Raw genomic sequence first — 27,107 nt, 5'->3', positions numbered from 1 at the left:
GTGCTAACACTAACATCACTAACACGTATTTTTTTGTGCTTATGGTCTTAAGAGTTAAAGGTTAGCTAAAACTTATGGCGTCTTCAATAGAGATAGATGGATTGAATTGATTTGGTCTGTATCTTTTGACTTATTTAAGCTAGCTTACTAAGTCTTAATGTAGTAAATAGAGGACATCTTGGGGCTTTCCATTGATATCTCATGTTTTTGGGTGGCCTCTCTTAGCTCCAAAGAGGAAGGAAATCACAAAAAAAGTTCAAGTTCCTCAGTTCTCAGGAGGATATATTAACTAATTGTACAGAAGCAACTCAAATTTATGCTTGAATAGAAATGCAGCTGGCCACATATACACATACATGTACATTCATACCTACACATTCATAGGAATACAAACAAACAAATACAAATTAAATTATACATTTATACATATTAAAGTTAATTAGTTCTTTTCTTCCAATAATTCTGAATTTAGAAAGCATTAAATCTGTACCATAGCCAACCATCCTTAAACATCCTGTTTAAATATTTTACTAAAAAATGTGGAGCTCATGGTCAAAAACAACAACAGCAAGATACAATTTCTAGAATGCCAACACCTGCTGTGCAAGCAGAAAAGAGTTTTGTCCCTTTACGCAAACACATTACTGTTTATGAGCTCTGCTGTTGATCACTGAGGATGTAAAATCTCATATCCACATCCAGTTTTTCTGTAATAGCAGTTTAAGGACATCTGCTGCACTTTTGACTGCATGACATTTTGGCACAACTTTAAAAAAAAATACAACTTTCATTACAATACAAATCAAGAACATTTAAAAATGTAACCCAGAACTTTTCTGTCTATCTGAGCACTTTAAGCACTTCATACAACATGCCTCATTCACCCGTTCTTTTGTATGTAAGTGCTTTCTATCTAACGTTCTCACACATTCATACTCAGACTGATCAGAGAGGAACTTGGGGTTAGTGTCTTGCCCAAGGACTGGAGGAGAGTGGATTCTCACATTGCAAGAAATCACAGCTTTTCTTTGTATACGGTTACTATGCCGGCTTGTACACATACACGAGAGACACGAGAGTTCTTCTTCACTGATGTTTACTGTGCTTCTCTTAACGTACAGGTACACCGTAGAACTGGTGAATACAAATGTACAAGAAAATTATATTTCAGCATTAAAACATATTACAATATAAAATTCACAAAATATAAACAAACATACCACTTTGGCCTGCAAGTAGACAAACCGGTGTAATTGGAACTTAGGGCTTATTTCTTCTTTCTTAGCTTGACTTTTACACAGCTAGACCGTCACCATGCGCAGCTTCTCTGACCTTACTTCCCAAAACAGGAAGTGACCTCTGCCCTTACCTTATACTTACAAAATTAACTGGTTACTTTCCATGTATCAAATTAACTTTACACCAATCCGGTAGGCAAAAAAGGAAAATGTTAACATGCTCAACACAAAAAATAAAACATACAAAATAAAATGCGTTAGTTACATTATCATTACAAGAGCTCCGCCTAGTGGTCAAATACTAACATTTCACCAACTGTTACACTCCCACCATCACACTATCGCAACAGCATGTGTGATCCTAAAGGAATTTGACCCAACAATGAACTTAGCGAAGGTTAATCATTAAACATTATGTTGAGTCTTTACTCTGCTTCAAGTAAAAGTATAGTCTTATGTATGGGTCTCTCTAAAATCGTCTTAGTTGTGTGCTTCCCCTTATTGTCTCTAGTAGAGTCACCGATGAGAAGCTTAACTTTTCTGACTCTGCCGTCAGCTCCTGGAGTGACTTCCACAACTTTGGCGAGTTTCCATTGATTTCTTGGAAGACAGTCTTCTTGTAATAACACAATGTCATTTATTTTTGCATTTCTTCTGTTTTTATTCCATTTGCTTCTCTGTTGCAGGTTTAACAGATATTCCTTTCTCCACCTTGTCCAAAATACATTCGCCAAATATTGTACTCGTTTCCATCTTTTCTGGAGGTAGAGATCTTCTTTAGCGAATTCTCCAGGTGGTGGTGAGATCACTGCTGACTTCATCGTCAAAATATGGTTGGGTGTCAACGGCTCCAGTCCTACAGGATCGTTGATAGACTCTACCGTTAGTGGTCGACTGTTTACTATTGCCATAGCTTCATACATGAACGTTCTCAATGATGAAGTGTCTAATCTTGAAGCTGACTGGTCAAGAATGGATTTCAGAACATTTCTTATTGTCCGAATCTGCCTCTCCCAGACTCCTCCCATGTGGCTAGAAGCAGGTGGATTGAAAACGAAAGTTATTCCCAGCTCTTTGACTTTCTCTTGAGTTGCTTGCGTTAGAAGCTCGTTTCTTGCACCGATAAAATTGGTGCCTTGATCACAATGCAGCTGACCTACGTTGCCACGTATTGCTATGAAACAACGGAGTGCATTGAGAAAACAGTCTGCACTGAGATCATCTAGAACTTCTATATGTATAGCTCTCGAGCACATACATGTAAACAAGAGTCCATATCTCTTCAAGTCTTTCCTCCCTTCTTTTACACAGAATGGTCCGAAGCAGTCCATACCGCTGTATGTAAATGGAGGGGTAGCTTCCAGTCTTTCTGGTGGCAGGTCGCCCATCCTTTGTTCTTGATTGCCTTTCCTGTACTTTCTACATTTGACACATTTGTATATAAATGACGATACTTCAGTACTGCAGCCAATTACCCATATGCCATTGGACCGTATCTCATTTACTGTCATCCCTCGGCCTTGATGATGCGTCTTCTCATGAAAATGTTTGATGAGCAGGTGCGACACATGATGTTTCTTTGGCAGAATGGCTGGATGTTTGATGTTGGGATGGATTGATGCTTTTGTAAGTCTTCCTCCGACCCTCAAGATATTGTGTTGATCAAGGAATGGACTTAACTGAAGTAGCTTTGAGTGAGATGGTCTGACTTCCTCCTTATCCTTTATGATCTTAATTTCCTTTCCAAATGCTTCTTGTTGAACTGTCTGTATGATGAACTCCTCGGCTTCTTTCCTTTCTTCCAACGTAGTACTTTCATTGGACATTTCCTTTGAGTTCTTTGCATACTTTACACGTCGTCTTAATCTTGCTATTGCTTTCACAACTCTCATCCAATCTGAGAATTTTTCCAGTCGTTCTAAAATGGATTTCTCTTCTTTTGCCTTAACTGCGAATACTGTTGTGACTTTGAGTTCTGGATCTTCGATACTGATCTCTTTCACTTTAGCATCTTCTTGTGGTAGTTCCTTTTGCCATAAAAAACTTGGTCCTGTGAACCAGTTGGACTGTACTAGTTCTTTTGTCATGACTCCACGTGACGCGTGATCTGCAGGATTTTGTTCAGAGGCAACGTATTGCCATTGACTTGGTTCTGTACTTGATCTGATTCTCTGTATTCTGTTAGCAACGAATACATGAAAGCGCCTTGCGTCGTTGTTAATATAACCAAGGACAACTTTGGAATCAGTCCAGTAGTACTCCTGAATATTTTGGATCTCCAATTCTCTCTTTAGAAAGTCAGCTGCTCTCGTAGCTACTACAGCCGCAGAAAGCTCCAATCTTGGGATGGTTGTCACTTTAGTAGGAGCGACTCTTGCTTTACCCATCACAAGAGTGCACTGTACTTCTCCAAACTTGGTCACTGTTCTCAAGTATGAGCACACACCATAACCGGTTACACTGGCATCAGAAAAGCTGTGTAACTCATACTGCTTCACTTGGTCAGATGTTGATGGGACATAACAACGTGATATCTTTATGGAGGACAGGTTCTGGAGGTCTCTGAGCCAAGCTTCCCATTGAGGCTTGAGATCTTCTGGAAGCGGCTCGTCCCAGTCCAGCTTTTCCTGACACATTCTTTGGAGGAGTTTCTTACCAACTAAAATGAACGGAGCGACGAATCCAAGTGGGTCGAATATTGAGGCCACTGTCGAGAGCACTCCTCTTCTAGTGAAGGGGTTATTCTTTACAATCACTCTGAATTGAAAGGTGTCTGAGCTTACACACCATTGGACCCCTAAGGCTCTTTCTATCTTTGGCTCTCCTAGTGCCAGATCCAGATCAGTTGCTCCTGCTACACATTCTTCCTTTGGGATAGCAGCAATCACTTCCTTGCTGTTGCTAATGAACTTGTGCAGGTGCAGCTTACCCGTGGCACACAGTTCTCTAGCTTCCTTTACAAGTTGAATAGCTTCTTGCACTGAATCCACACTCACCAAACCGTCGTCCACGTAGAAGTTGCGTTGCATGAACTTCACCGTGGCTTCACTGAACTTATTTTCACCTTGCGCAGCGACATGCTTGAATCCAAAGTTTGCGCATCCTGGTGAAGATGCTGCACCAAACAAGTGGACTCTCATGCGAAACACTGATGTGGACCTTTCCATGTTACCATCCTCCCACCATAGGAATCGGAGGTAATCTTGATCCTTTGGGGCAACATGAAACTGGTGAAACATGCGCTCCACGTCACACATGACAGCTACACGTCCTTTCCTGAAACGACACAGAACTCCAACAAGAGTATTTGTGAGGTCAGGTCCTGACAGGAGATGCTCGTTGAGCGATGTATTCTGGAACCTTGCAGAGCAATCAAAGACGACGCGGATCTTATTTGGCTTCTGCGGATGGTAGACGCCATGGTGAGGAATGTACCATGCTGGTTGATTATTTAGCTCAGCCTCTGGCACTTTCTCTGCGTCACCTCTCTTTATGATGTCTTGCATGAAAGTCACGTAGTCCTTGTAGTAGCGCTCGTCTTTTCTGAGACGCCTTTCTAAACACTTCAGTCTGTGTTCTGCACAAAGTTTGTTGTTTGGCAAGTCAGGTCTTTCTTGTCTGAAGGGTAGTGGCATTTCAAAGTGGCCATCTTGCCTTTGTTTTATGCCTTCTTTTACTTTGGCTAGAAACAGTAGATCTTCTTGTGACATTGACTCTTCTTCAACACTTTTTTCAACAAAGTCCATCTCTAGCACATTAAGTATCTCGGCTGGAGTAAGTATTTCTTTGACTTTGTTTCTGCTTACAAAGTGAACTTCCGTTTTGAGCTTGTGAGCTGGTCCTACAGCTGGCAAGACTTGTCTAACAATAACACGATGGCTTACTCCTATTTCATCTTCACAATCACCTTCAGAGTCACTGTAGCCAATGATGCTCCAGCCAAGCAAAGATTTCTGTGCAAATGGCTGGTCTCGATCACCACTGACCACCGCTAGAGGGAGCAATGCTTGAGGACAGTTATATCCGATCAGTAGTCCAACTTCACAATCAAGCTTGGGAGCCATCTCCTTTGATAAATGTTTCAAATGTGACCAGTTCTCTGCTGTTTTGTTTGTGGGAATATGTGATCTGTTAGCAGGAATGTAGTCTCTGGTATAGCTTGTTGGTAGTTTGATTCTCGATTCAGAGTAAATGCCTCTTACTTGTAAGTCCTTTAACTTGCTGCTTGAAACAACTTTTGTTTTGGACGTTATGGTGGAAATCTTGAGTTTAACTGGCTCTAACATGGCGTTGAGCGACTGAGCTGTGTCTTTCAAGATGAAAGTGGTGTCACTTTGAGTATCGAGCAAAGCATACACCAACTTTTCATTCTCTGGTTCATCCACAGTGGATACATAAACTGGGATAACTGAGGAAGTACAACCTTTTGACTTTTGTTGCACAACTCTGTTGGATGTAACTTGGTTAGATACTTGCTCTTGTACTTCAGAAACCTCTGTTTCCTGGTTAGCCTTAAATTGTTGTTGGCTATTCTTTCTTTGTTCCTTGTCTCTTTTCTCTCTGTCTTGATGTAGACAAGTTGGGTGAGGCTTTTGGCATTTGTCACACACACTTCTGGAAGTGCAGTTCTTAGAGTTATGACCAGTCTTGAGGCAACCAAAACACAGTTTTTCAGACTGCACAAACTTTACTCTCTCTTCAACTGACTTGTCCATTATCTTGCGACATTTCTGAAGCGTGTGACCAGGTTTCTTACAAAAGAGACATGTGACATTTGTCCTTTCACTAGAGCTTGTACTAAGTGACTTAGCATTCAGCATGTAGTTTCTTTTGGGCTTGTCTTTGAATGCATGCTTGTCTTGTTCAGTTGGCTTTATTGCAGGCAGAGAAGTGATAGGATTACATGCAATTCTTGCTTCTTTATTCAGGAATTTGACAAAATGACTAAAATCTGGGAACATTCTGTGTTCATCTTGAAACTCTGTCACCATTCTGTTCCACCGTGCACTTAGCCAATCAGGCAGCTTTGCAGCTATCCTCTGATTTTCCACACAGTCATGCAAAACTTGTAAACCTTGAACATAAGGTATGGCTGACTCAACACTGCTTAGAAAATCTGCAAAGTCACGTAGATCTTTAGTGTCTTTGTTGTTAATTTTTGGCCATGACTGAATCTTGTCACGATATGATTTGCCTATCACAAAGGGATCTCCAAACCTGTCGTTGAGTATCTCCCAGGCAGCATGATAAGCGGTGTCTGTTCCAACCAGAAAGTGTCCTTCAATAGCCTTCTTCGCTGAACCTCCAACGTACTTTCTCAGGAAGAATAGCTTTTCTTGAATTGGCAGATTCTTGCGGTCAACTAATGTTTGAAAAGACAACTTCCAGTCATTATACTGCAGTGGATCACCTGTGAAGACTGGAGGCTCTGGGATTGGGATTCTGTTTGCAGTGATAGCTTCAGCGAGCATCCTTACAAGATCAGTGGAGGGCGTTTCATTTGCACTACGAATTGCTGTTTGAGGGACAGAGGCTTGGAGAGGTGCAGTTTGTTGCGGAGCTCTAACTTGAGAGGGGATGAATGGTTTTGAGTTCACATTTGGAAGCTTGGTTGCGGGAAGGAACTATCTTGTCTTACTTGGGAATGAACAGGAGATTTGTCTTCATCCTCACTATTCACACTTTCAGCATACACTTTCAGTCTTGCTTGTGCTGCATTACGCTTTTGCAATTCTCTCAAAAGTTCCACTTCCTTTCTCTTTTCATCTAACCTTGTCTTTATTGAGGTGCTCTCAGTTAGAAATTGAGCTCTTTTCCTTGCATCCTCAACTTCAAGTTCTCTGATTTCTTCCTCACACTGATGCTGTGTTTTCATTATTTTAATGACTTCTTCTGTAGCTGCTACATCAGCTGCAGCTTCTTGTCTTTGTTGTAGTGTGACCAGAGATGATTGCTTTGACATTCCAGAGACAGACCTTGACTTATATGTGATCCTTGAAGAAGCGCTGGATGAACTGCTGTCATACACGGACTCTGAATCAGGCCAGGGTATACTATTTGGATCACCATCTTCTTCTAAAAGGCACCGAGCCTTTGCTCTGGCAGTTTCACTGATAGCCATGCACACATCACATCTTCTGCGCATTTCAATATCAGGACTTTGTATTTTTCTGATCTCATCATGAATGTTACAGATGTCAGTCATACTAGTGTCTATAACACTTACAGCTTCAGGTATTAACTCAATGTCTTTACTCTTCACCATTCTTTTAAATAAGTTTATGTGGTATTTCCACTTCTTGTAAACTCGCTCAAAATTGTTTGTCAAGTCATTTAACTTGGCTTCTTGTAAGGATTGTCCCTTTTCAGTGAGAGTGCGTGTGCGCTGGCTTCTGCGTAAGCTTTCTGACTGTGTGCCTTCAGTAAATACTGAGCACTGTGGAGTTTCTTCTCCATTTGTCTGCTCTTTACTTTCATCATTTTGAAAATTATCATCAGCACTTTCTTCTTCAGTGGGCTGTATTGCATCTTCATTTTCATCTGCCATGTTGTCTTAATAGTATTTTCACTTGACTTTAACATTTACTTGATAAATCTTGATTTTAGCTGCTCCTTAATATGAAAGGTCACTTTGAATTTCAAATGGAACTGAGGCTTGATAACAATTTACAAGTGCTTTGTTACTTCCAAGACACGGACTTTTGTGCTTGCTTGACTATCTTTCACTTGTTAGCTTGCTTCTTTACGTGTTCAATGCATTTGCTGGAGCATGTGATACTTCTCTTGCTAGTAGCTTCTCTTGCTAGTAGCGTCTCTTGCTAGTAGCGTCGGTCCAACCATCTCGTTGCCTTCTCCGGAGCAGTGGAGTGTTCTACTATGCCGGCTTGTACACATACACGAGAGACACGAGAGTTCTTCTTCACTGATGTTTACTGTGCTTCTCTTAACGTACAGGTACACCGTAGAACTGGTGAATACAAATGTACAAGAAAATTATATTTCAGCATTAAAACATATTACAATATAAAATTCACAAAATATAAACAAACATACCACTTTGGCCTGCAAGTAGACAAACCGGTGTAATTGGAACTTAGGGCTTATTTCTTCTTTCTTAGCTTGACTTTTACACAGCTAGACCGTCACCATGCGCAGCTTCTCTGACCTTACTTCCCAAAACAGGAAGTGACCTCTGCCCTTACCTTATACTTACAAAATTAACTGGTTACTTTCCATGTATCAAATTAACTTTACACCAATCCGGTAGGCAAAAAAGGAAAATGTTAACATGCTCAACACAAAAAATAAAACATACAAAATAAAATGCGTTAGTTACATTATCATTACAAGAGCTCCGCCTAGTGGTCAAATACTAACATTTCACCAACTGTTACAGTTACAGTAAATGTGAAGTTTAGACTATTCCTCAGATATAACAAGACATATTAAAGTGAGAGGGTCTTGTGGCTCTGGGGTGTTTTGCTGGTAGGTTTTTTAGGTTTGCTTTGACTAAAATTTCACTGTTGTGACTGCTCACCTTTATTCTTTGAGGAAAATCTCTATCCTGATGAGAAGGAGCTCTTTCAGTACTAAGATGATATAAATCATATGCTCTGAGATTTACAGGAACCACATTTAAACATAAGTGAGCGTTTCTGGGAGACTTTACACTGACAGTTTGTGCCACCATAATTAAGAAGAATGGTGTTTCATCCCTCCAGTGAAGTTCTGAGTCTTCAGGAATTACACATATGAATTACTGGAGCTTTTCTAGCATGCTGGTATGAGAACACTTTATTAACATAAAGAGATAGTGGTTTATAGTAATGTATACTTTATTGATCCCCTTGGGGAAATTCTTCTCTGCATCTAACCCATTCTCTCAGTGAAGCAGCGGGCAGCCATTGGGCACCCGGTGAGTAGTGTGTAGGGACGGTACCTTGCTCAGGGGTACCTCAGGGTAGCCAGATTCGAACCCCCAACCTTCCAATCATGGGGCCAACACTCTACCTACTGAGCTATCCCTGTCCCTACATAGGATGGAAATTTGCTACTACTGTTGTGCATTTTACAAATACAGAAATAAACATGCTTCAAGAAAGTATACAGCCGATTAATCCACAGTGAATACTGTTCCGGCTCCACCTCAGCAAGCTGAGAGTTTGAAAAGCTGTACGCTCAAGATAGTGAATGCCAAGTTGATCCATAGGCATTTGTGCACATAGATAAAAAGTGTGCGTGAGGGTGACTGCAGCTTGTAGTATAAAGGCATTGTGAGAGCTCAGTAGGAGTGGAGCTGTACTATTGTTATCGTAACAATGCTATAAACACATGCTGTGATTCTTTCTCTTCACTATTTTAAGTTCTGATACTGTAGCCACAAAACAAAAGCTTTAAGTTACACTGTCATTTCTTTTACGGTTATGGTGCAGTACTGGCATAAAGAATATGAATACTGCTTTACCTATAGTGTAGTAGTAAGACTGTAAGGTAATTTATTAGGTACACGGCAGCTTAGATTACAGTGATTTAGATTAGGCTCACATCACCGTTAACTATGGAACATGGAAAAGTCAGCTTAGCTTTTGCGTCATGCTCTCTGGGGACTCTTTCTGGACTTATACACTCCCACAGGCAATAATTAGAAACTAAATCGGTACCCTGCTTTTTTTGGATGTGATGCACTACTACAGCGCATGCATACTAAATGGGACAAATCTTGAATGGAAGTGAAGACTAATGAGTGTTTTGCATATTCGAGGTCATTATAAATGTGCAGTAATGACACATTTCAAGCAACCCAAATAAACCCAGCTCTCACACCAAATCACTGCAAACTAATCCGGATACGGCACTCCCTCTGACCTGTCAACAACCCCTGGTTGCAGACTATTTATAGCACACACGTATCCACAGTGTGTATGCGAGCTTTGTTGGGGGAAAACCAGCAGGGTGTCTGTGTTGAGAGAAAACAACAGCAGCAACACTGCAGTCAGCCACATCTTACCTGCGGTCAGACCTCAACGACCAGCAGCCGGAGATTCTGGCTCCTGTGCAGTCCAGCAGAGTCATATCTGCTTCGGACGACAACCTGTTACCCTCCAGCTCACCCGTCACTGTGGCAACCTCCCCAAAAACAACAGCAAGCGGCCCTCAGCACTGACCGAGGCCGTGAACGTGTTAATTACAGGTCTATTTCTAGTCTGTTTTCACTTTGTGCATTCACACGCCTGTGAAGCCTTAATCATCTGAAAAATCTGCTCTTCTCTCCGTGTCCTGCTTTCTCTCTCTCTGCGAGAAAGTGAGTGACAGAGTCTAAGAGGATCACTGTAACACTGACAGCAAAGAGCTGCTTGGCTGGTATTAATAGAGCCACCTCTAAATAAAAAGAAGCCATGATGGATGTCTTCTGTTGATCCTTCCTTTCAGTTCACCGACCTGATCAACAGAAACACTACAAAACCAAATGGGGCAAAATGATTTCTTATGATACACGTCATGTGAGAAAACAGTGAAAACTGTCAGTCTCAGCCCTTACAGAGGGAGTTCGGCTGACCAACAACCCAAAGGACAAAGACAGAAGACAGACAGAGAACTGAAAACTGTAAAAATCATTCGTTATCATTCGTTATCTTCAATATCGCTTCACCATTCTAGTGCTTATGGTGTCTGACCACTGGGTTGAGTTTCGAGTTCTTTAATATTCGTCTTTACGATGAATCTTGTGACACTGAGTCTTTGTTGGCTGTTGTTATTTGATCGTTATTCTTGGGGTTTTTTTGCGTTTTAATTTGTATTCTGTCCATTATCATGTCACGTGTCCCGTCACAAAGCTCAAATCACCTCAAGCTTGTTTCATGAACATGACCATGAGCTCACTGTACTCACAGTCACCAGATCTCAATCTAATAGGGCACCTCTGAGATGTGCTGGGACAGGAGATTTGCATCATGGATGTGCAGCTGACAAATCTGCAACAACTGTCTGGCGTGTAGTACTCTGATTACAATCATAACAGGCTAAAATAAGTTTAACGAGCGCCACCTCAAACTTCTCCAACAGAAAAAATGATTAAGGCATTACTTCCTTGCTAATGTTTGTAATAAAGCTTGAAATGCAGAGGTTTATTTATGATCACAGATTGAACTCGTGACTTCAGAGACTGTGACGCACGACTGTGTCAGCATGCAGCTCACCTATTTCTGAAGCGCATTTGATGCACCTTCATCCCCCATCGTGATGATACTGATCAGTTAACAACTAACTAACAGAGACAGGGTTTAACGGAATGGTGTGTAAACATCTGTTTATAGGAGGTGAAGGAAGGAGGAGGAGAGGAGAAGGGGCGTCAGTGTGGTTAGCGTTATACAGGACGAAGCTGCTGCGGACTATAAAAATGTGAATAAAATAAAATAAAAAAACTGCATTAATTATTTCAGGATTCAAAAAAATTCAAACACAGGTAAAAATACTGATAGCATCGTGTACCTGTCCGAGCGGGACGTCATTATTTTTACCGCACTTCGCCTCCGCTGGGATCCTGAGACCTCGGAGCCGGTAGCGGCTGGTTAGAGCCATGGATAGTTTCTTCGTAGCTGTGCGGAGGGATTGTGGGTAATGTAGTATCTTACCCAGGCAAAGGAACTACACACCACTCAGCTCAACAGAGCCTAACGACTCACTTGCAAAAAAACGACTAAATTTTAATATTTGTATTTATTAATTTGTTTTTCTGACATTAAAAAACGTTTCAAAGAGAAGAATGAGAGGAAGAGACGGTAAGAGAGGAACAGTAAATTAATAATTAATCACAGGCGGCAATAAATTGATAAATGGATTGTCATGATGCTTTTTCATCACAGTTCATTGTCAGTCTGTAAAGATGATATCAGTTTATCGTGCAGACAGGGAATGAAAAGCTGCCAACTTCCAGTTAGCAGCTTTATTCTGGAGACCACAGCTCGCTGGATGCACATATCCTACAGATCTGATTCACATTTCATGTTACATGATTATATGTACTCTGACTCCGGTGTTTCCATCATCCAGCTAGGATATCCTTCCAAAGGACCCTGCAAAACACAGAACGATGAACACTTTTCAGATATTTTTTTTTACTTTTAATAGCAAGTTTTTTAAACTTTTTTTTTTTTTTACAGGTGCAATAATAAGCTTTCACCGCTCAATCTCACAGATAAGTATAGACAAAGATTTTGTGTTGGTCCCTGCTGGTTATTGGAACAATACATCACTGCTGCCACCATATTGTTCAGTGGGAGCTGGACCATCTAATCCGTACATATCCCAAACCCTCTGAATTTACAAGCGATTAAACTGTTCTGGTTAGCTATAAATGTCAGAACTGTACAAAAGGCTTATATTCTGTTGATAACTGTAATATTTCCACAACATAATTATAAAACACAATAATAACTCAATATTACAGCTCTCTGCAGATGCTTTTTCGACCAACAGGAATACTCCCATACTTGTCATGTCTTGAGTCTGTTATCTTCAGTGCTGTGGTTCATGAATGCCTTTTAACTTTATCTTTTGGGAATCTGCATTCAAAACAAGTCCATCTGAACAACACTGTGGAGGTCTGACGGTTTCTGTAGATACAAATCAGGAATATATGTCAGTTAGCTGTTACTGAGCTGTTAGTACCATGAAAAAGACTTAACAGTCAGATAATTTAGGACAACTTAACACAGTAACACAAACTGTGACAAATACCATTTTGTGTCAGGATAGTCCATGAAAATTAAGTCAGTTTTAAAAACAGACTGCTTATTATGACTATTGCTTTTCTTTCACTAGAGCATAAAAAATCAGCACAAACATTTATGTTCAGTCTAAAGAGACACATGCCACAAGGCCTGATATAGCATGTGTCTAAGGGATATCACTAGAAGATACCAATTCATATCAAAATTCTCAAAATATGACAATAATTGTTTAATGTTTGTTTTTAAACCTTTCTTTTCTACAAGCTTCAGCAAGCAGAATCATGGTCTGAATGCACTGATGTGCCAAACATATTTGATTTGCCAAGAGGATCTATAAACTATCAACTCTGTATAGGCTCCTTTTGCTAGCCAATTTCTTTTTATTTAATTATTTTTATACATGTATGGTGTAATAATGCCTGAGCCGACAGCTGGAAGTAAAGAGAATACAAAAGAAAATAGAAAAGGGGACAAACAGGAGAAAAGATAAGATCACAGGTCAAAGCACAAAGAAAGCAAAAGGACACACTGTCGCTGAAAGAGAAGAAAAACAAAAAAACAGATACACAAACAAACACACACCCATCCACGTCGAGGTTGTTTTGTCCTTTTATTACATCTACAGACAACATCTGTACCAAGGCTGCAGGTCTGGAAGTGACAGAGGCACCATGCGCCTATCCTACATGCGACTAGTGCAGCTGCCATGACGGCTCTGCCCAGACTTGTTTATTAGAAGTAAAAGTCAACATGGAACTACTTTGCATTATTATTATCATCATTGTGACATCAGCTTGGTTCCATAGCCTAAATGGGAACCATCCTAACAATTCAGCCTGTGTCCTGTCAACAACTGTAATATTAACATTTTAAATAAATGGTCTGCCACCACCATGTCAGTGATATAAAACATTTTTTTATAAAGGGGGCTAATTTTAAATACAAGGAACATTCGGTTTGTTTGTTTGCTCGCATTTTTGTAACTATGTTATTTAATTGGGTATCAACAATCATATAACTAACACTGATATTAGTACTGACTACTACATTTCTACTATCATAACATCCCTAACGTGTCTATATCTACATTAGACGACAACCAGCCGTTGGCATAAAGTAGCTTAGCATAAAGACAGGAATCACCTGAAAGCAGCTAGCAAAAGAAGCACCTACCAGCACTTCTAACACATAACACTGTTTAAATGTAACACCAACAATCTGCTGTTAATTAAAAGGGTGCTGTGAGTCAAACTCTTTCTTCAGGCATCCATCCATTCCACCTAAACCCCCACAAAAACAAATAACTGGGACTTTCTATACTTTAGCTTTTACTTCCTTTTTTTAAAAGGCCAAAGACTGAAAAGGCACAGCCAGCCAAGAGTTTCTGATAAGTTGTTTAACTGATTGATTTTCATTTGTTCTGCCAATCATGCACAGCTAAGATGCAACCACTTCTACTGGGCTCTCATGTTTCTAATTAGGAGAGTTTTATGAGCTGTAAGCAGCGACTTTGTGCAGGCAGAGGAAACTAATGTCTGTTGTTTAGCTTTGGGACTTCAGCCTTACTGTCTTACTTTGCTGCCTAATACAAGCATGGAAGAAAATCCTCTCTGCTATCTCTCTTAGCTCTAGTTTGAACAGAATTTTGAATAAAAATGTCACTGCATGATTTAAAGACATCGAATCTTTTCCATTAATCTTAAAGCCAAGTTACGTCAAACTCCACTGCTGGCTTATAACAACTGCTAGCATTCAATTATTTTCAATGAGAAGTCGCAGTGCTTTTAGTGTAGTTCACAGACATGTGAACAAAAAATTGGTTTAAGAAACAAAGAAAACCACATCTTTTACTGAACCCGTGTGAGTGCTGGGCCTACAGAAGGGCTGACCCATGCACTGCTTTCAGGCTCCATCTGGCCAGTCACCATGGGCCACCAGGTGCTCTACCCCGAACACCCCACAGGGTGGGGCCCCCGTCACAGTGTTGCTTTGTATATTAAAACCACAGTAGTCTCATCTGAATAAAGTGGATGGAAAACATAGAAAACAGACCCGCTTATTGTGTAAGTGTTGTTTGTTTACATTGCTGTTCTCATATTTACATCACAGAGAGAGCCATAACACTTCCCTGACTCCAGACAGATGCAGGGCTGGTGGAGGTGGACACACAGCAGAATGCCTCCCATGTGAAAAGCCCCTTTGTTTTGGAACTACACCCACCAACATTTTTCCAATGTTATTCAACCAAGAAGTGAAATGTATCCTTGGCACAGATACGCATAATTACAGCAGCAGGTTTTACAAGGACAGGAGAAAACAGAGTGGAGAAATCTCACACAACCATAGAGAGCATGCAAGTTTTAACTTGCCTGCCTGCCTGCCTGGGTTTGAACCTGGACCCTCCTGCTGTGGGACGGCAGCACAAACTATGGAGCCATCGTCAATATTTTTTTTCCAGCTATCTTCATCATAAAACATGTAATTTTAGTGCTAAGCTAAACCACTGCTAGCTAAAGATTAATTTTTAATTGACAGGAATAGGAGTCAGACATTTTAATGTGAAAAATGTCAAACTGTGTCTTCAAAGTCAAGGACTGGGAAGACCGAAAACACACACACTCTCACCTCTGCTGAGCAGCTGCAGGTTGCGTCCCTCCTCCTGCACCTGGAGCTGCAGCACTTGTTGCAGCAGCTCCTGTCGAAGTGTCTCCTGCACTAAACCCATGCGCTCCAGCTTCTCCCCATTCAGGCGCAGTAACGCTCGGCCTTTAAGGTGATGACAAAGTCATTTTTTACAATTAAACTGTAATTCATGAATTCACTAGTGGGACTGTTTTTCTACTATCTCAGACCTGTGATGGCGTGGTGGGAGAACGCTTCCACATAGGTCAGGTAGTTGTGTGGACAGTGTTTCTTCAGCCACTTGCACACATCTTGTTGAGACCAAAGAACAACAGGACGGATCAGGCTGGGCTGTGTTGGGCTCGTGTGATATATCCCATAATTGTCACTGGAGCGGTACTGTAGATAAGAAGGCAGACAGGAAAACATACAGATAAATGCAGAGGGTTAGTGATATAAGGGGACATTTAATGCTTTTTTCCCCTTATTTCTGTCATATGTGTACCATTGCAGTAGAGGACGTTCACATCAAACTTGGGTAAAGCTGCACATATTGAGGTCAGAGTATGAGCAAATTAATAATAATAATAATGGATTGCATTTATATAGCGCTTTTCAAGGAACCTAAAGCGCTCTACAATTCCACTATTCATTCCCTCTCACATTCACACACTGGTGGAGGAAGCTACAGTTGTAGCCACAGCTGCCCTGGGGCAGACTGACAGAAGCGAGGGTGCTATATCGCGCCATGAGCCCCTCTGGCCAACACCAGTAGGTGGCAGGTGAAGTGTCTTGCCCAAGGACACAACAACCAAGACAGACAGAGCTGGGGATCAAACCGGCAACCTTCCGATTACAGATGCGGTTCCCAACCCCCTGAGCCATGGTGAGTGAAACCAAAATCTCAGGTTTAAAACGGCACTAAATACACAACTTCAGACAGTTTTTCTACTCTTGGATCCAAATGATGTCAAACAGAGTGCATATACCTAATATTGTTATTACCAGGACACACACTGGCTTTGAGCACAGAAAACCATCCACCACCTTTTAAAATCATGTGTTCCTGAGGGGCAGCCAATCAGAACAGACAGGCTGGTCTTAAAGGGGAAGGTAGCTGAAGTAGCTTAACAGAAGAAGAACACAGAGGATACAGCAATGCTCAGTCTTAGATAAAAAAGGATTATTTTGAACTTTAAATCTTGAAATCTACAGGCACCAACCACAGAAGACGTAGCTGTAGCTCTGTGTGATTGATAGACAGAAAGCACTTAAACACAGAAAAAAAGTGTTTGCGTGGGTGAATGAGGCTCCTCGGTTTGCAGCCATCTCCCTTGTTGCTGTGTTTAAAAATGCCAGGTTGATTCTTGTGAAGGAGTTTAACCTGGTACGAGGTACTGCCACCAAATGCAAAACCCCCAAAATGGACTTGAATCAAGCTGAGCATGTGCTAGTGAAAAAGAGGCTTAAGGAGATTTTTCAAATAGAGAGATAATAAGATAAGTAAACAGACAGCATTTTTCAGAGGTGAGATCTGTTCAACGACTCAAAGTCCTTTGCACTATTACTACACTAATCTAAAGAGCTTGGAAATATAAGCAACTGAACTTCTTCAAGTCTCTTGAAGACATTTCCCCTCTTATCCGAGAAGCTTCCTCAGTTCAACTGAAAAGGTGAAATGTCTTCAAGAAACATAACAAAGTGCAGTTGCTTTTCTTTCCACGCTCCATAGTTGACAATGACCTGGATGCCTGAGAACCTACACAGATATACTACTACACTACTTCCACTTCTTTGGGTTCAGTATTTAGGTCTAAGGCATGCCAACAGGAGGAGCCAGGGATTGAGTTAGTGAATCATCCTTCAATTAGCTGAAGGCCAGTTCTACCTCCCCTGTGCACACTAGAGACTTGTATCCCTTAATTTATCTTTTAAAAAAGAAAGTCTTAAACTTCACACTAACATGTTCACACAGGGGACATACTGTACTGATGTGCTTTGTGCTGAGATAGATAACCTACCACAGGCATATCTCTCATTAACTGCCAAAGATATTCAGTTATCGGTGGCATTTGACTGCTAGGAGATGTCTCCCATGAAAATTTATCCAGAGGAACGGCACAAAATTCAGACTCCATTTAAAACCTGAATGAACCTTAAAGCTCTTTTAATCTTTTCGCCTGCTGTTGCCGCTGTGCATCCATACAACCCACATCTATCATCCGCTGTGTACAAATCTGCACACTGTCTTTTATTCGCTGTACATAACATGTGCACACAGCCAATTAAGTGAGCATCTGCTGGGAGGATTATAAGATGAATATTGAGTATCACATTTCATTTCACATGCCTTATATACATCAAAAGATGAAAAGTTTGGGCCTCTACAGGGCTAGAACGTGTTTCAGCCTCATTAAAGAACACAGGGGTGATCGTTGCCATATGTATAGGCAGTGTAGGCACATCTGTGTAGCTGTGAAGTTCCCTAGAAGAGTGGTGAACAAGCAGCAGCAACAGCAGCAGAAAAGCACACAAAGACATGCATGTAGGCCAGTGTCATGTTGAGATTCAGCTCTTTTATCTTATAGATGTACAGGATGCAAAACTGGAGTTGTAATCAAGCTGCGCCTTTGATCAGCCAATCACTTTTTAAAAATGTAGCAAGTTTAGCAGTTCATTTGCAAGATAAAAAATATCACATCTGGCTGATGTGCAAGAGTCAGTGGAGCAAATGTTTTGCAGGAGGGTCTGCCTGATATGTCAGGATGCAGTGGTGTTAAAAACATTCTTATTCTCAAAATAGAACCAAAAATGGTGAGTTTGATATATTTTTTTAAGCATGTTCATCACTTCACCAACAATTTTTTGATCCATAGGATGTCAGTAATGATTCATTTCATTAAAATATAATATTAGTAATAATAAGAATAATAACAAGAAGAAAGAAAGTATTCAACTCCTTTTTTTTTCTTTTTAGCCATCAGAATTACTGTCTGAAGGCCAAGAAAGATGCCCAACAGATTCAATTTACCAAGTGGATCATCACGGCCTTGCTGTATTGGTCCATTTGATTGACCTTTATTATTATTTATTTATTTATGTATTTTTATTTTCAATTGTTTACTAACAGGACAGACAAAGTATTCCACTCCTGCATGACACATAACATAACACATTTTCCATAACACAATGGTGATCTGCACTAAAAATCAAAGTAACTAAAAAAGAAGTAGTTTGCTTGCTTTTGGTTTTAACACCGGAGTGTAGTGCAAGCATACAGATACTGAAAGTATATCAACAATATCCATCCATTCTCCTCCTTATCAGGAAGCCGGAGTACACATGCAAACCCAGAGAAAACATGCAAACTACACTCGGCCAGATGGAGGATTTGAACTCAGGACCTTCAGTAGTGCTAACCACCACACCACCATGCCACCCTGCTTATTTTTAAGTCTCTTTTATTGTGATCAGCAATTAATTTGTGATGAAATATACAAATGACTTTGACCTGTTCACAAAACTGCTACATAATGTGAGTATTCTTCTATTTATTTTTGAGGAGAATGAATGACATTGGGCTTCGAGCTGTGAGCTGAAACAAACAAAACATTAATGTTTTGCGAGACGTTTTTAATCAATAATCACTTTTGGGTTGTTTAATGTAATTTAATATATAATGTTACACAATTTCTAAAGACATAGAGGAGTTTTAACTGTGCACGATGACAAATTACTTTATAATGATGTCGTCCTGTGTGGTTTACTCGCACACAGGGTGACATTTACAGTCTTTCTGTCACGTCATTGTAGTCCTCAGTGTGAGCCTCACCTGGTGAGAGTTTTCAGATTATGCTAATTATGGTTTTTAGCTGGGATATGCTCTTCACCAACAATAAATAAGAAGCCAGTTATTCTGTTTGTTTTTGTATTTGGCATAGCTGAACACTCAATAGAGGATTTGGGGTTTGGAGCCGAGTGCACTCAGTTTGTTTTCCCCCCCTGTGTAAATTTTGTTTAACACAAAGAACAATAATTTGTCTTGAAGTTTTCACACAATAAATCAAGCAGCTAATGATATTAAACTTTTATTTCTCCAAAAACATGCCATGCTGATCAAGAAAGTGACCTATTCTGCTTCACTTCAGAGTGTTTACTGCTTTCTGATTACAGTTTTGTCTCACTGGGAGGTTTACTGCTGAGCCTTTTTGTGAACGGGCATGTCGGACGTGATGTGCATCATTTTCACTGACATGCTGCAGATACTGTTGCTGTGGCAATGCAGTTAATGGGGATCTAAATAACAAAGAAAGACACATTCGGAGTTTGAATCAAGTATTTTTCTGGCTCTGACTGACTTCTAATGCACCATGAATACTTTTATGGTGAGCTTTTATCTTTAGACTTCCTTCTCACCCTCTGGATTTCCTTTCATCACTTCCATTTATGCAGCAAACAGTTTTTCCTAACTTCACACCCTACCGTTGTAAAAACCTGAGCCCTCATGTTTGGCTTGTATATGAATAAATGTGGTTGGAGTGATCGCACAAAGGATTTCTACTTATTGGTATTTTTTAAACATTGTTTGATTAGGAGTGAACATTTCCCTTAATTCATTAAAAATAAAATGAGTCAGATGTCCTTCAATATGCAAAACAATCCCCCCAAATCCCAAAAAGCTCCATTTCTAATTTGGCTGCAGGTTATGATTTTTCATTATTAATTGTTTTGTGAATAAAACGACTGTTTGCCCAGTAAAATGTCAGAATATGTGAAAATTGACCACAGTCATGTAAAGTAGGAGTTGTAAAACTTTTTGAGGCCAGAGATCCCTTAGAGGCAGAAAAAGAACCATCGCAAAATCCTAGCAATGATTTAGTTGGATAAGGGTCACTTGAGGACTAATTTAAATACACTCACTGACCACTCTGTTAGGTATGCATCTTCAACTGCTCGTTAATGCAGATATCTAATCAGCCAATCACATGGCAGCAACTTGACCTCAATGACCTGCTGAAATTCAAACTTAAAGCATGATGTGGCTGTTGGTGCCAGACAGGCTGGTCTGAATATTTCAGAAACTGTTAATCTACTGAGATTCTCTCTCACACACACACACACACACACACACACACACACACACACACACACACACACACACACACACACACACAGAAATGCCTTGTTGATGCCAGAGTTCAGAGGAGAGTGCCCAGACTGCTTCAGAGAACCAGTCGTTAAAACCAAGGTTTGCAGATGAGCATCTCTGAATGTACAACATCTTGAAAGCACATATGCTACAGCAGCAGAAGACCACACCAGGTACCACTCCTGTCAGCTAAGAACTGCAGCTGACAGGTTTAAATAGGTGAGTTTTGATACCTACGTATTGTTACTGACCATCCCCATCCCTTTACAATATACCCATCTTCCGATGGGTATAACGCACCATGTCACAAAGCTCAAATAATCTCAAATGCTTTCATGAGCATGAGTTCATTCTACTCAGATGACCTCCGCAGTCACCAGATCTCAATCCAATAGAGCACTTTTGGGATGTGGTGCAGCAGCAGATTCACATCATTGATGTACAGCTGACATATCTGCAGCAGCTGTGTGATGCTATCACATCAATATGGACCAAAAGTTATGTATTTATATGTATAGCTATGTATATTTTCATATTATTTATATTTTAAATTGTGTTTTAAGCTCTGGTTTCTTATTGTTTAATTTTTAGTGTAGTGAAGCCTTTATTGCAGTAGTAGTTTAATATTTTAAAACCTCAAATATGGGCCTATTTCTCATGGGCAAAATTTAAGAAGTATATCTCAGTAAACACATGCACCAAAGCCTCTTCTCGCTGGTTCTATTAATAAATCTAAACAGGTTGAGGAATACTAACACTAAAGACCTTTTATTAAGGCATATTAAGCACACCAGCTTAGAATCAGAAGTTAATATAAAGTTTATATTCTCACTAAAAAAAACAACAACCCACACACATAAATTATGAAGTCATTACCAAAAACATTCCAAATAATTTTCCTTTCAGCGGTTACTATATGTATTTTGCTGCTCTGAGTCCACAGCTGTGAAGTATAAAAACACTATAGAGACCATAATGAGTGTTTGGATGCCTGTGAGAGGTGGCAGAGATGCATACTGACAGAGTGAATACGAGAACAGCATGCCAAAAAAAAAAGTAAGTGGAAAAACTTAACAATGGAGGAAGTGAAAATACTGTAAACACATTACAATGCAGCACAGACACACAACACCGATTAAGTTCATGTGCGTCGAGACAAAAATAAACAGACCACTACTTTATGTGCATCCAAGAGGATTGAAGCAAAGACATAATGCATTGCATACAACTATGTTATCAGCCCAGCCCAGTTCTATGTTTGCAGCTTTAGCTTCAGCTTGTAACAGCCTTTTAAAGAGCCTTTCATGGGGTGAAGACAAAGGCATGGGCTCTCTGACTTGTAACCAAGAGCTTTAAATGAGGCCAGCTTACAGTATAAATGGATTGTCTCTGCTGCCCAAACTGGCTGTGTGAAGAGACAATGCTGTATCAGATAACAAAAAACTATTAATTTATACCGGAACAGAATGACTAGTGGAAGTAGATATGAGGACGTTTTCACGCGAGAAGATCTATAGAAATGGCTAACTGTTTATTATCCTGAAACAACAGGCACAGGCTGGATACTATCAGGCAGTTAGGATCAAAATAAATTCAGCTTTTCTCTGCTCTCAGTCAACAAGCACAGTGGTGGTGCAGCATAGTGTGAGCATAGGAAGACCTGTGCTATTTAAAGCTAAAAGGCTGTTAGAGCTCACCAACCCGCTGGGGAGAGGGCAACTTTCATTCTCTACTAACAAAGTGTCCATTTACAACAATAGATGATGACCGGCTGCATTTGTCAGACTATGAGTTTTTTTTTATATTTCAGACTTTTCCGTGCAGAAATCTGAGAGGAGAGCTGCCAAACGGCAGCAGGGGTTTTTGCATGTGCTCATATATTGCTAATGCAACAAACACAGCAGTTTCTCGTATGAGCAGTGCAACTTTTTCATGTCTGCATGCAAGAAGTCAGTGGAATGGAAAATAAAAAATAAAACCAGAAACACATAACACCACTAATTTCTTGATATCGCCATCGGTGCAGTTTACATAAATCACAGTAGTTATTTTTAGTGAAATACAACAGTGCTTAATAGCCATGGAAACTGAATGGCTATAAATGGTTATTATACTGACAAGTTATGTAGATGTGGATTACCCTCAATTTATTAAACATATTGATGCATTAGTAATTTGAAAAATCTCCCAGGCACAGGCATTGGCTCAGGTCCAGGAATTATGTCTTTTAGTAAATATCAAACAGTGTGTATGATGTGCAGAAAACAACCAGCAGAGAGTACACACTCCAGCGTGTTCACTGCAAGGCGAGGACATGACGTTGTAAACAAGTTTAAGTATGTTGGACTCAAAATGAACTCTATTTAACCTTTAAAAGTCCTTCTACTAAGTTATCTAACATCATAAAATGCAACGTTAAAAGATTTTGCTACCTGCCCACTAACAGGTGGAACAACACTTTATTCAGTGCAAACATATTTCAAAAAAGCCACTAAAAGCTTTGATTTTCAAAAAAGTAATTTTCATTTCATCCTGGTAGCATCAAATAACAACAACAATATTTTGATCTTAGTGGATTTTTAAAAATGTATATGCTTAAAAACATAGGTGACTGTGAAGTAGCTCATGTCAGTAAAAAGAACTAAATATTTCCATTGCTTATTAATTGTAATAAAGCAGAATTCCTACTTTTAAGCCACATTTCAAACAGCACATTGTGGCAAACCAGTTCTATAGTCGTTTTTAACTTTGGATGATGCAGGACTTGGATTATTCTTTTGACTTTGTGTGTCTTTGTGTGCTTTTGAATGCAAGCTACCCAGGGGATGCGGATCTAAATTAATCCAGCATAATTACTTAAATAAACGATCTTATATTTTCCTGCTAATGTTCATTAATATGCACTGCCTCTGTTACATAAACATATAAAGTAAGGCTTTTATATTGGTCATCTCTGAGTCCTTGTGGATGTTACATGTTATTACAACACCTGTAAGTCATCCACGGTGCGTTGAGGTGGCTATCTCCATGTAGTGAACTGTGTTACAAAAATCAATGCATTTGGAATGAGATACAGAGAGAAGTGTATATATCCACACACATTTATTTTGATGCCTTCAACACAGATCAGCAAAGCCACTGGGACAAATAGGATTGTAACATCATAGACATAGTGTATGGCCTACAAGAAGCTCTACATCTATGTCCAGATAGAGTCTGTTTATTTGGCTAAAGGTGCTTAAATGCTTGATTTTCTGACTGGCCCTGACTGGCCCTCTTGTTTACATTTCACCACAGTCACATCTGTGACCATTAGTTTAAGCAGTCATGCCTGCAACCAGCTAATCATGCCCAGATAGGCGGCTGTGTTTTCAGACGTGAAAAACTTTAGTCGGAAACTTGTCATTATTTTTCTCTGCAGTATCAGAAAAACCTCTAAAATGAGTGAAAGAGTAAAGGTTTCAGTGTCTGACCTGAGAAACTATCGGCACAGGACCTTTCTCCTTTTCTTTGATTAGGTTTGCATTCTTACATATCTTGTTAAATTTTTAGCAATTAAATTAATCTTTAACATATTAGAATTCCAAAGTAAATATATATGGTTTTCCTAACTCTGGATTTGTGGCAAACATCATCAAGCTTAATTAGGCAGAAAGAAACATATCACCCTGAGCTTCAAGAATAAAGAAAACCTAAGGGGATTATGACAACATGCACCAGGTGCGCTTTTCGACATGCTGAAGTCATGTAGGTGCTCAGTACCTGCAGGGCCTCGGTCCCCGGCTGCTGTAGCAGCTTCACTGTTCTGCCTCCCGCTGTTTTCTGTCCACGGCCGTCATGCCAGGTCAGGTTCCCACCTGTCCGTCGACTCAGCTGGTGCTTAAAGTCCTCAGGCAGAGCCCTGTACTCCACAGCTGGCCTGCAGAAACTGAAACTGGATGCAGCTGGAGAGATAAAGGGAGGGGGTATAATGATTAGACAGGCAGACCTGCTGACAGTGTAAAAACAGCATGGGACTACTTCCCTACTCCCTCGCTCTGCATGACTTGGAAACAAAAGGCAGGATTGAAACCATATGGATAACCTGCCATTCAGGAATGGTCTGCTTAGCAAATTCCTGCAAATCTGCTCTATTGACACAAACCAGGCTTGAGTTAGTTATCTGAGCCTTGATAAAATCGTAGATGAATCCTGGAAGTCAGCGTTCAGGTACCAGAATTACTTTGTGAAAAGCTTGTAGAGTTGTGAGACATGCCACTTTCTCATCATTAGGATGAGGCCTGCAGGCAGATATCCAAACTGACTCAACAGCAGGTGGCTTCCCAACATCCAGTAATTAAAGAGTGTGCAACTACAGTAAACACGCTGTTACTGGCACAGATTCTGGCAGAAAGCCACGGGTCATTACACATTCATGTGCCAGATTGGAAGGATTTTCTTACCACGTTTGAAGCTCCGTGTGCAGCTTGTGTTTGCGTGTGCGCTAATGTGCATTTTCAATATCTTAAGTTGACTAAGAAAATTTGAAAAGAGGACAGAACGAGAGAGGCTGTCAGGGGGAAACGAGGTTTTGAGGAGATGAAAGAGTGCCTTCGTTTCTCCTGCTTTGTGCTTCTCTTTTCTGTCATTCACCATCTCCCACCGAGAGCGGAGCCAGGCTGCGTCCTGCAATCATCAAGGCAAACCAGCACTATCAGGTTATTACGAATAAAACTTGGTGTGCGGTTTTTGGTTTCTTTGAGGTTTTACTCGAGGCATGTACGAACCCTCCTTCAGAGTGTTACTCACCCAGGCTGCCGCTGTAAACACAAATGTGCCCCTTTCATGGATGTAGTATGCATAATTAAGACTATTTGTCAGAGCCTTTTCCCTTCAAATGGAGAAAAAAAAAACCTTCTCTTTAAAAAGTGCCAGTACTGGAAAGGAAACGCTTTCATGATCAAAATCCTTACTAAACAAATTATGAAGTATCTGGCCTGCCTGCAATATCTTTAATCTTGTATTTTGGATGAATATAGTTAAATTAAAGCTCTTATTTGGGGTATTTAAAATTCTGACTTGGCACACATCTTTACCTATCAGAAATATGCACATCAGGACTTCAGAAGCTAGCTGCTGGGAGTAAATTCAATTAAGAGCAAGCCAAGGCAGAAAAGTGACCACAGCAACAGTCACACTGATGGTGGCGATGCTGGATGCGCTGTCCATTTCAGCACTGTGTCACTGACCATCAGCGACCCCCTTCTGTTCCTTTCTTATGCATAATATTCTTATAATGTCTGAATGCATGTATATGACAGAGTCTGTTTTTAATAGATTTAATGTGGCAGCGTTTAGCTGCACTTTATTTCAGAGAGCTCTTTCCAGCTGAGGCCACTTACGTAACAGATAAACTGGTTTAGCAAGTATTGAGTTAAAGTAATGGAATCAGCGTGCTTTAGATTTCGGCGGAATGCAAGTCGGACTATTTAGAAAAGAGTTACTGATTATTATTATTAATAATATTGAAGTGTAACCTTCCTACCGTCTACAGCCATGATGTTTTCTCGGAGACAGCCTAGTGGAAGTCTCCCATCTTCTCCGGTGACCGACACACGGGCTGCGGGTCCAGCTCTTCCCCTCTGTGTGCGCTCCGCTCACCGACAAAAGTTTCACTGAGGTCTGGCAGGAGCAGCGACGCTCCACATCCTCTGACCTGAGCTGCTGGGTTAAGTGGGGATTTAAAAAATAAACAAACAACCACGTCTTAAAACCAGCTCACGTCGTCCTCAGTGTCACTGGCTGCTGCTGTCTGTGAAGCCGAAGTTGCAGAAGACTGGACAAGAATGTCCCCGAGCAGCTGGCTGACTGGTTCCGCGGGCTCAGGCGGGCGCGAGCATGTGCGCGCGCGTGCGTATTTGTGTGTGGTTTTCGTCCGTGTCGTGAGAATCAGATGCGCGGCTTTTTCTCAAGAGCATGCATGAGCACAGCGAGCTCAAAGTGCAGCCCCGGGCCCTGTAATTAACGCAGCCAGTGGAGACTCTGAAAAACAGCCGGATGAAAAGGCTTCTCATAGCTGCAGCATCCACCATAAGGAATTCCCCTTTGCCTTTTCTTAAAGAAAGGGAGCTCTGTGCGCGCCCGTGGGCACTGCGCCCTCCCTGTGATGGACCCTCTATGTCGGGTCTGTGCAGAAGAGCTGCAGGACGGTGACTGTTCCTGCTCACACCTGCCCTTGCACTCACTTTATTGGCCACATTTGGCCGCAGAGTAAAAGAAAGACCTCCGTAGGAGCAGAAGAGCACAAAACTTTAAGCATCCAACATAACTCAAAATACAATCAAAGCCATGGAAAAGATTCTGTCTGTCTTTCTTTCTTATTTCTCTCAC

General features: G+C 40.6%; 4 protein-coding genes across 6 annotated transcripts in view; all 4 read right to left on the bottom strand.

Annotated features, from left to right (window-relative positions):
* The window catches only part of LOC120719129 (uridine-cytidine kinase-like 1), a 28,915-nt gene extending 17,084 nt beyond the window's left edge, over window positions 1-11,831 (bottom strand). For 2 of the 3 annotated variants that reach the window (XM_040008082.1, XM_040008081.1), the window contains exon 1: window positions 10,246-10,322. In XM_040008082.1, the coding sequence (XP_039864016.1) occupies window positions 10,246-10,310 (65 nt within the window). In that variant the 5' untranslated portion in view covers window positions 10,311-10,322. Of the gene's footprint in view, window positions 1-10,245; window positions 10,323-11,726 lie in introns of those variants that run through there. The other variant, XM_040008083.1, reaches the window with a different exon arrangement.
* Window positions 88-6,738, bottom strand: LOC120719128. The gene is made up of 2 exons (XM_040008080.1): window positions 1,221-6,738; window positions 88-1,134 (listed from the first exon to the last, which is right to left on the bottom strand). Exon 1 carries the CDS (start codon window positions 6,707-6,709, stop codon window positions 1,664-1,666), a length of 5,046 nt encoding a protein of 1,681 aa, XP_039864014.1. The 5' UTR covers window positions 6,710-6,738; the 3' UTR covers window positions 88-1,134; window positions 1,221-1,663.
* On the bottom strand, window positions 6,118-8,645 carry LOC120719131. The gene is made up of 2 exons (XM_040008087.1): window positions 8,292-8,645; window positions 6,118-8,205 (listed from the first exon to the last, which is right to left on the bottom strand). Exon 2 carries the CDS (start codon window positions 7,783-7,785, stop codon window positions 6,832-6,834), a length of 954 nt encoding a protein of 317 aa, XP_039864021.1. The 5' UTR covers window positions 7,786-8,205; window positions 8,292-8,645; the 3' UTR covers window positions 6,118-6,831.
* On the bottom strand, window positions 9,066-26,842 carry samd10a (sterile alpha motif domain containing 10a). Its single transcript, XM_040008089.1, has 6 exons — window positions 26,263-26,842; window positions 24,501-24,682; window positions 15,820-15,988; window positions 15,593-15,733; window positions 12,728-12,850; window positions 9,066-12,310 (listed from the first exon to the last, which is right to left on the bottom strand). The coding sequence occupies exons 1-5, from the start codon at window positions 26,273-26,275 to the stop codon at window positions 12,753-12,755; spliced, it is 603 nt and encodes a 200-aa protein (XP_039864023.1). The 5' UTR covers window positions 26,276-26,842; the 3' UTR covers window positions 9,066-12,310; window positions 12,728-12,752.
* Window positions 26,843-27,107: the final 265 nt, after the last annotated feature.

This window comes from Simochromis diagramma, unplaced genomic scaffold (genome assembly GCF_900408965.1).
Source record: "Simochromis diagramma unplaced genomic scaffold, fSimDia1.1 OVJJ01000545.1, whole genome shotgun sequence".
Lineage (NCBI taxonomy): Eukaryota > Metazoa > Chordata > Actinopteri > Cichliformes > Cichlidae > Simochromis > Simochromis diagramma.
The sequence above is the reverse complement of the archived record's forward strand: the minus strand, read 5'-3'. Positions and strand labels throughout refer to the sequence as shown.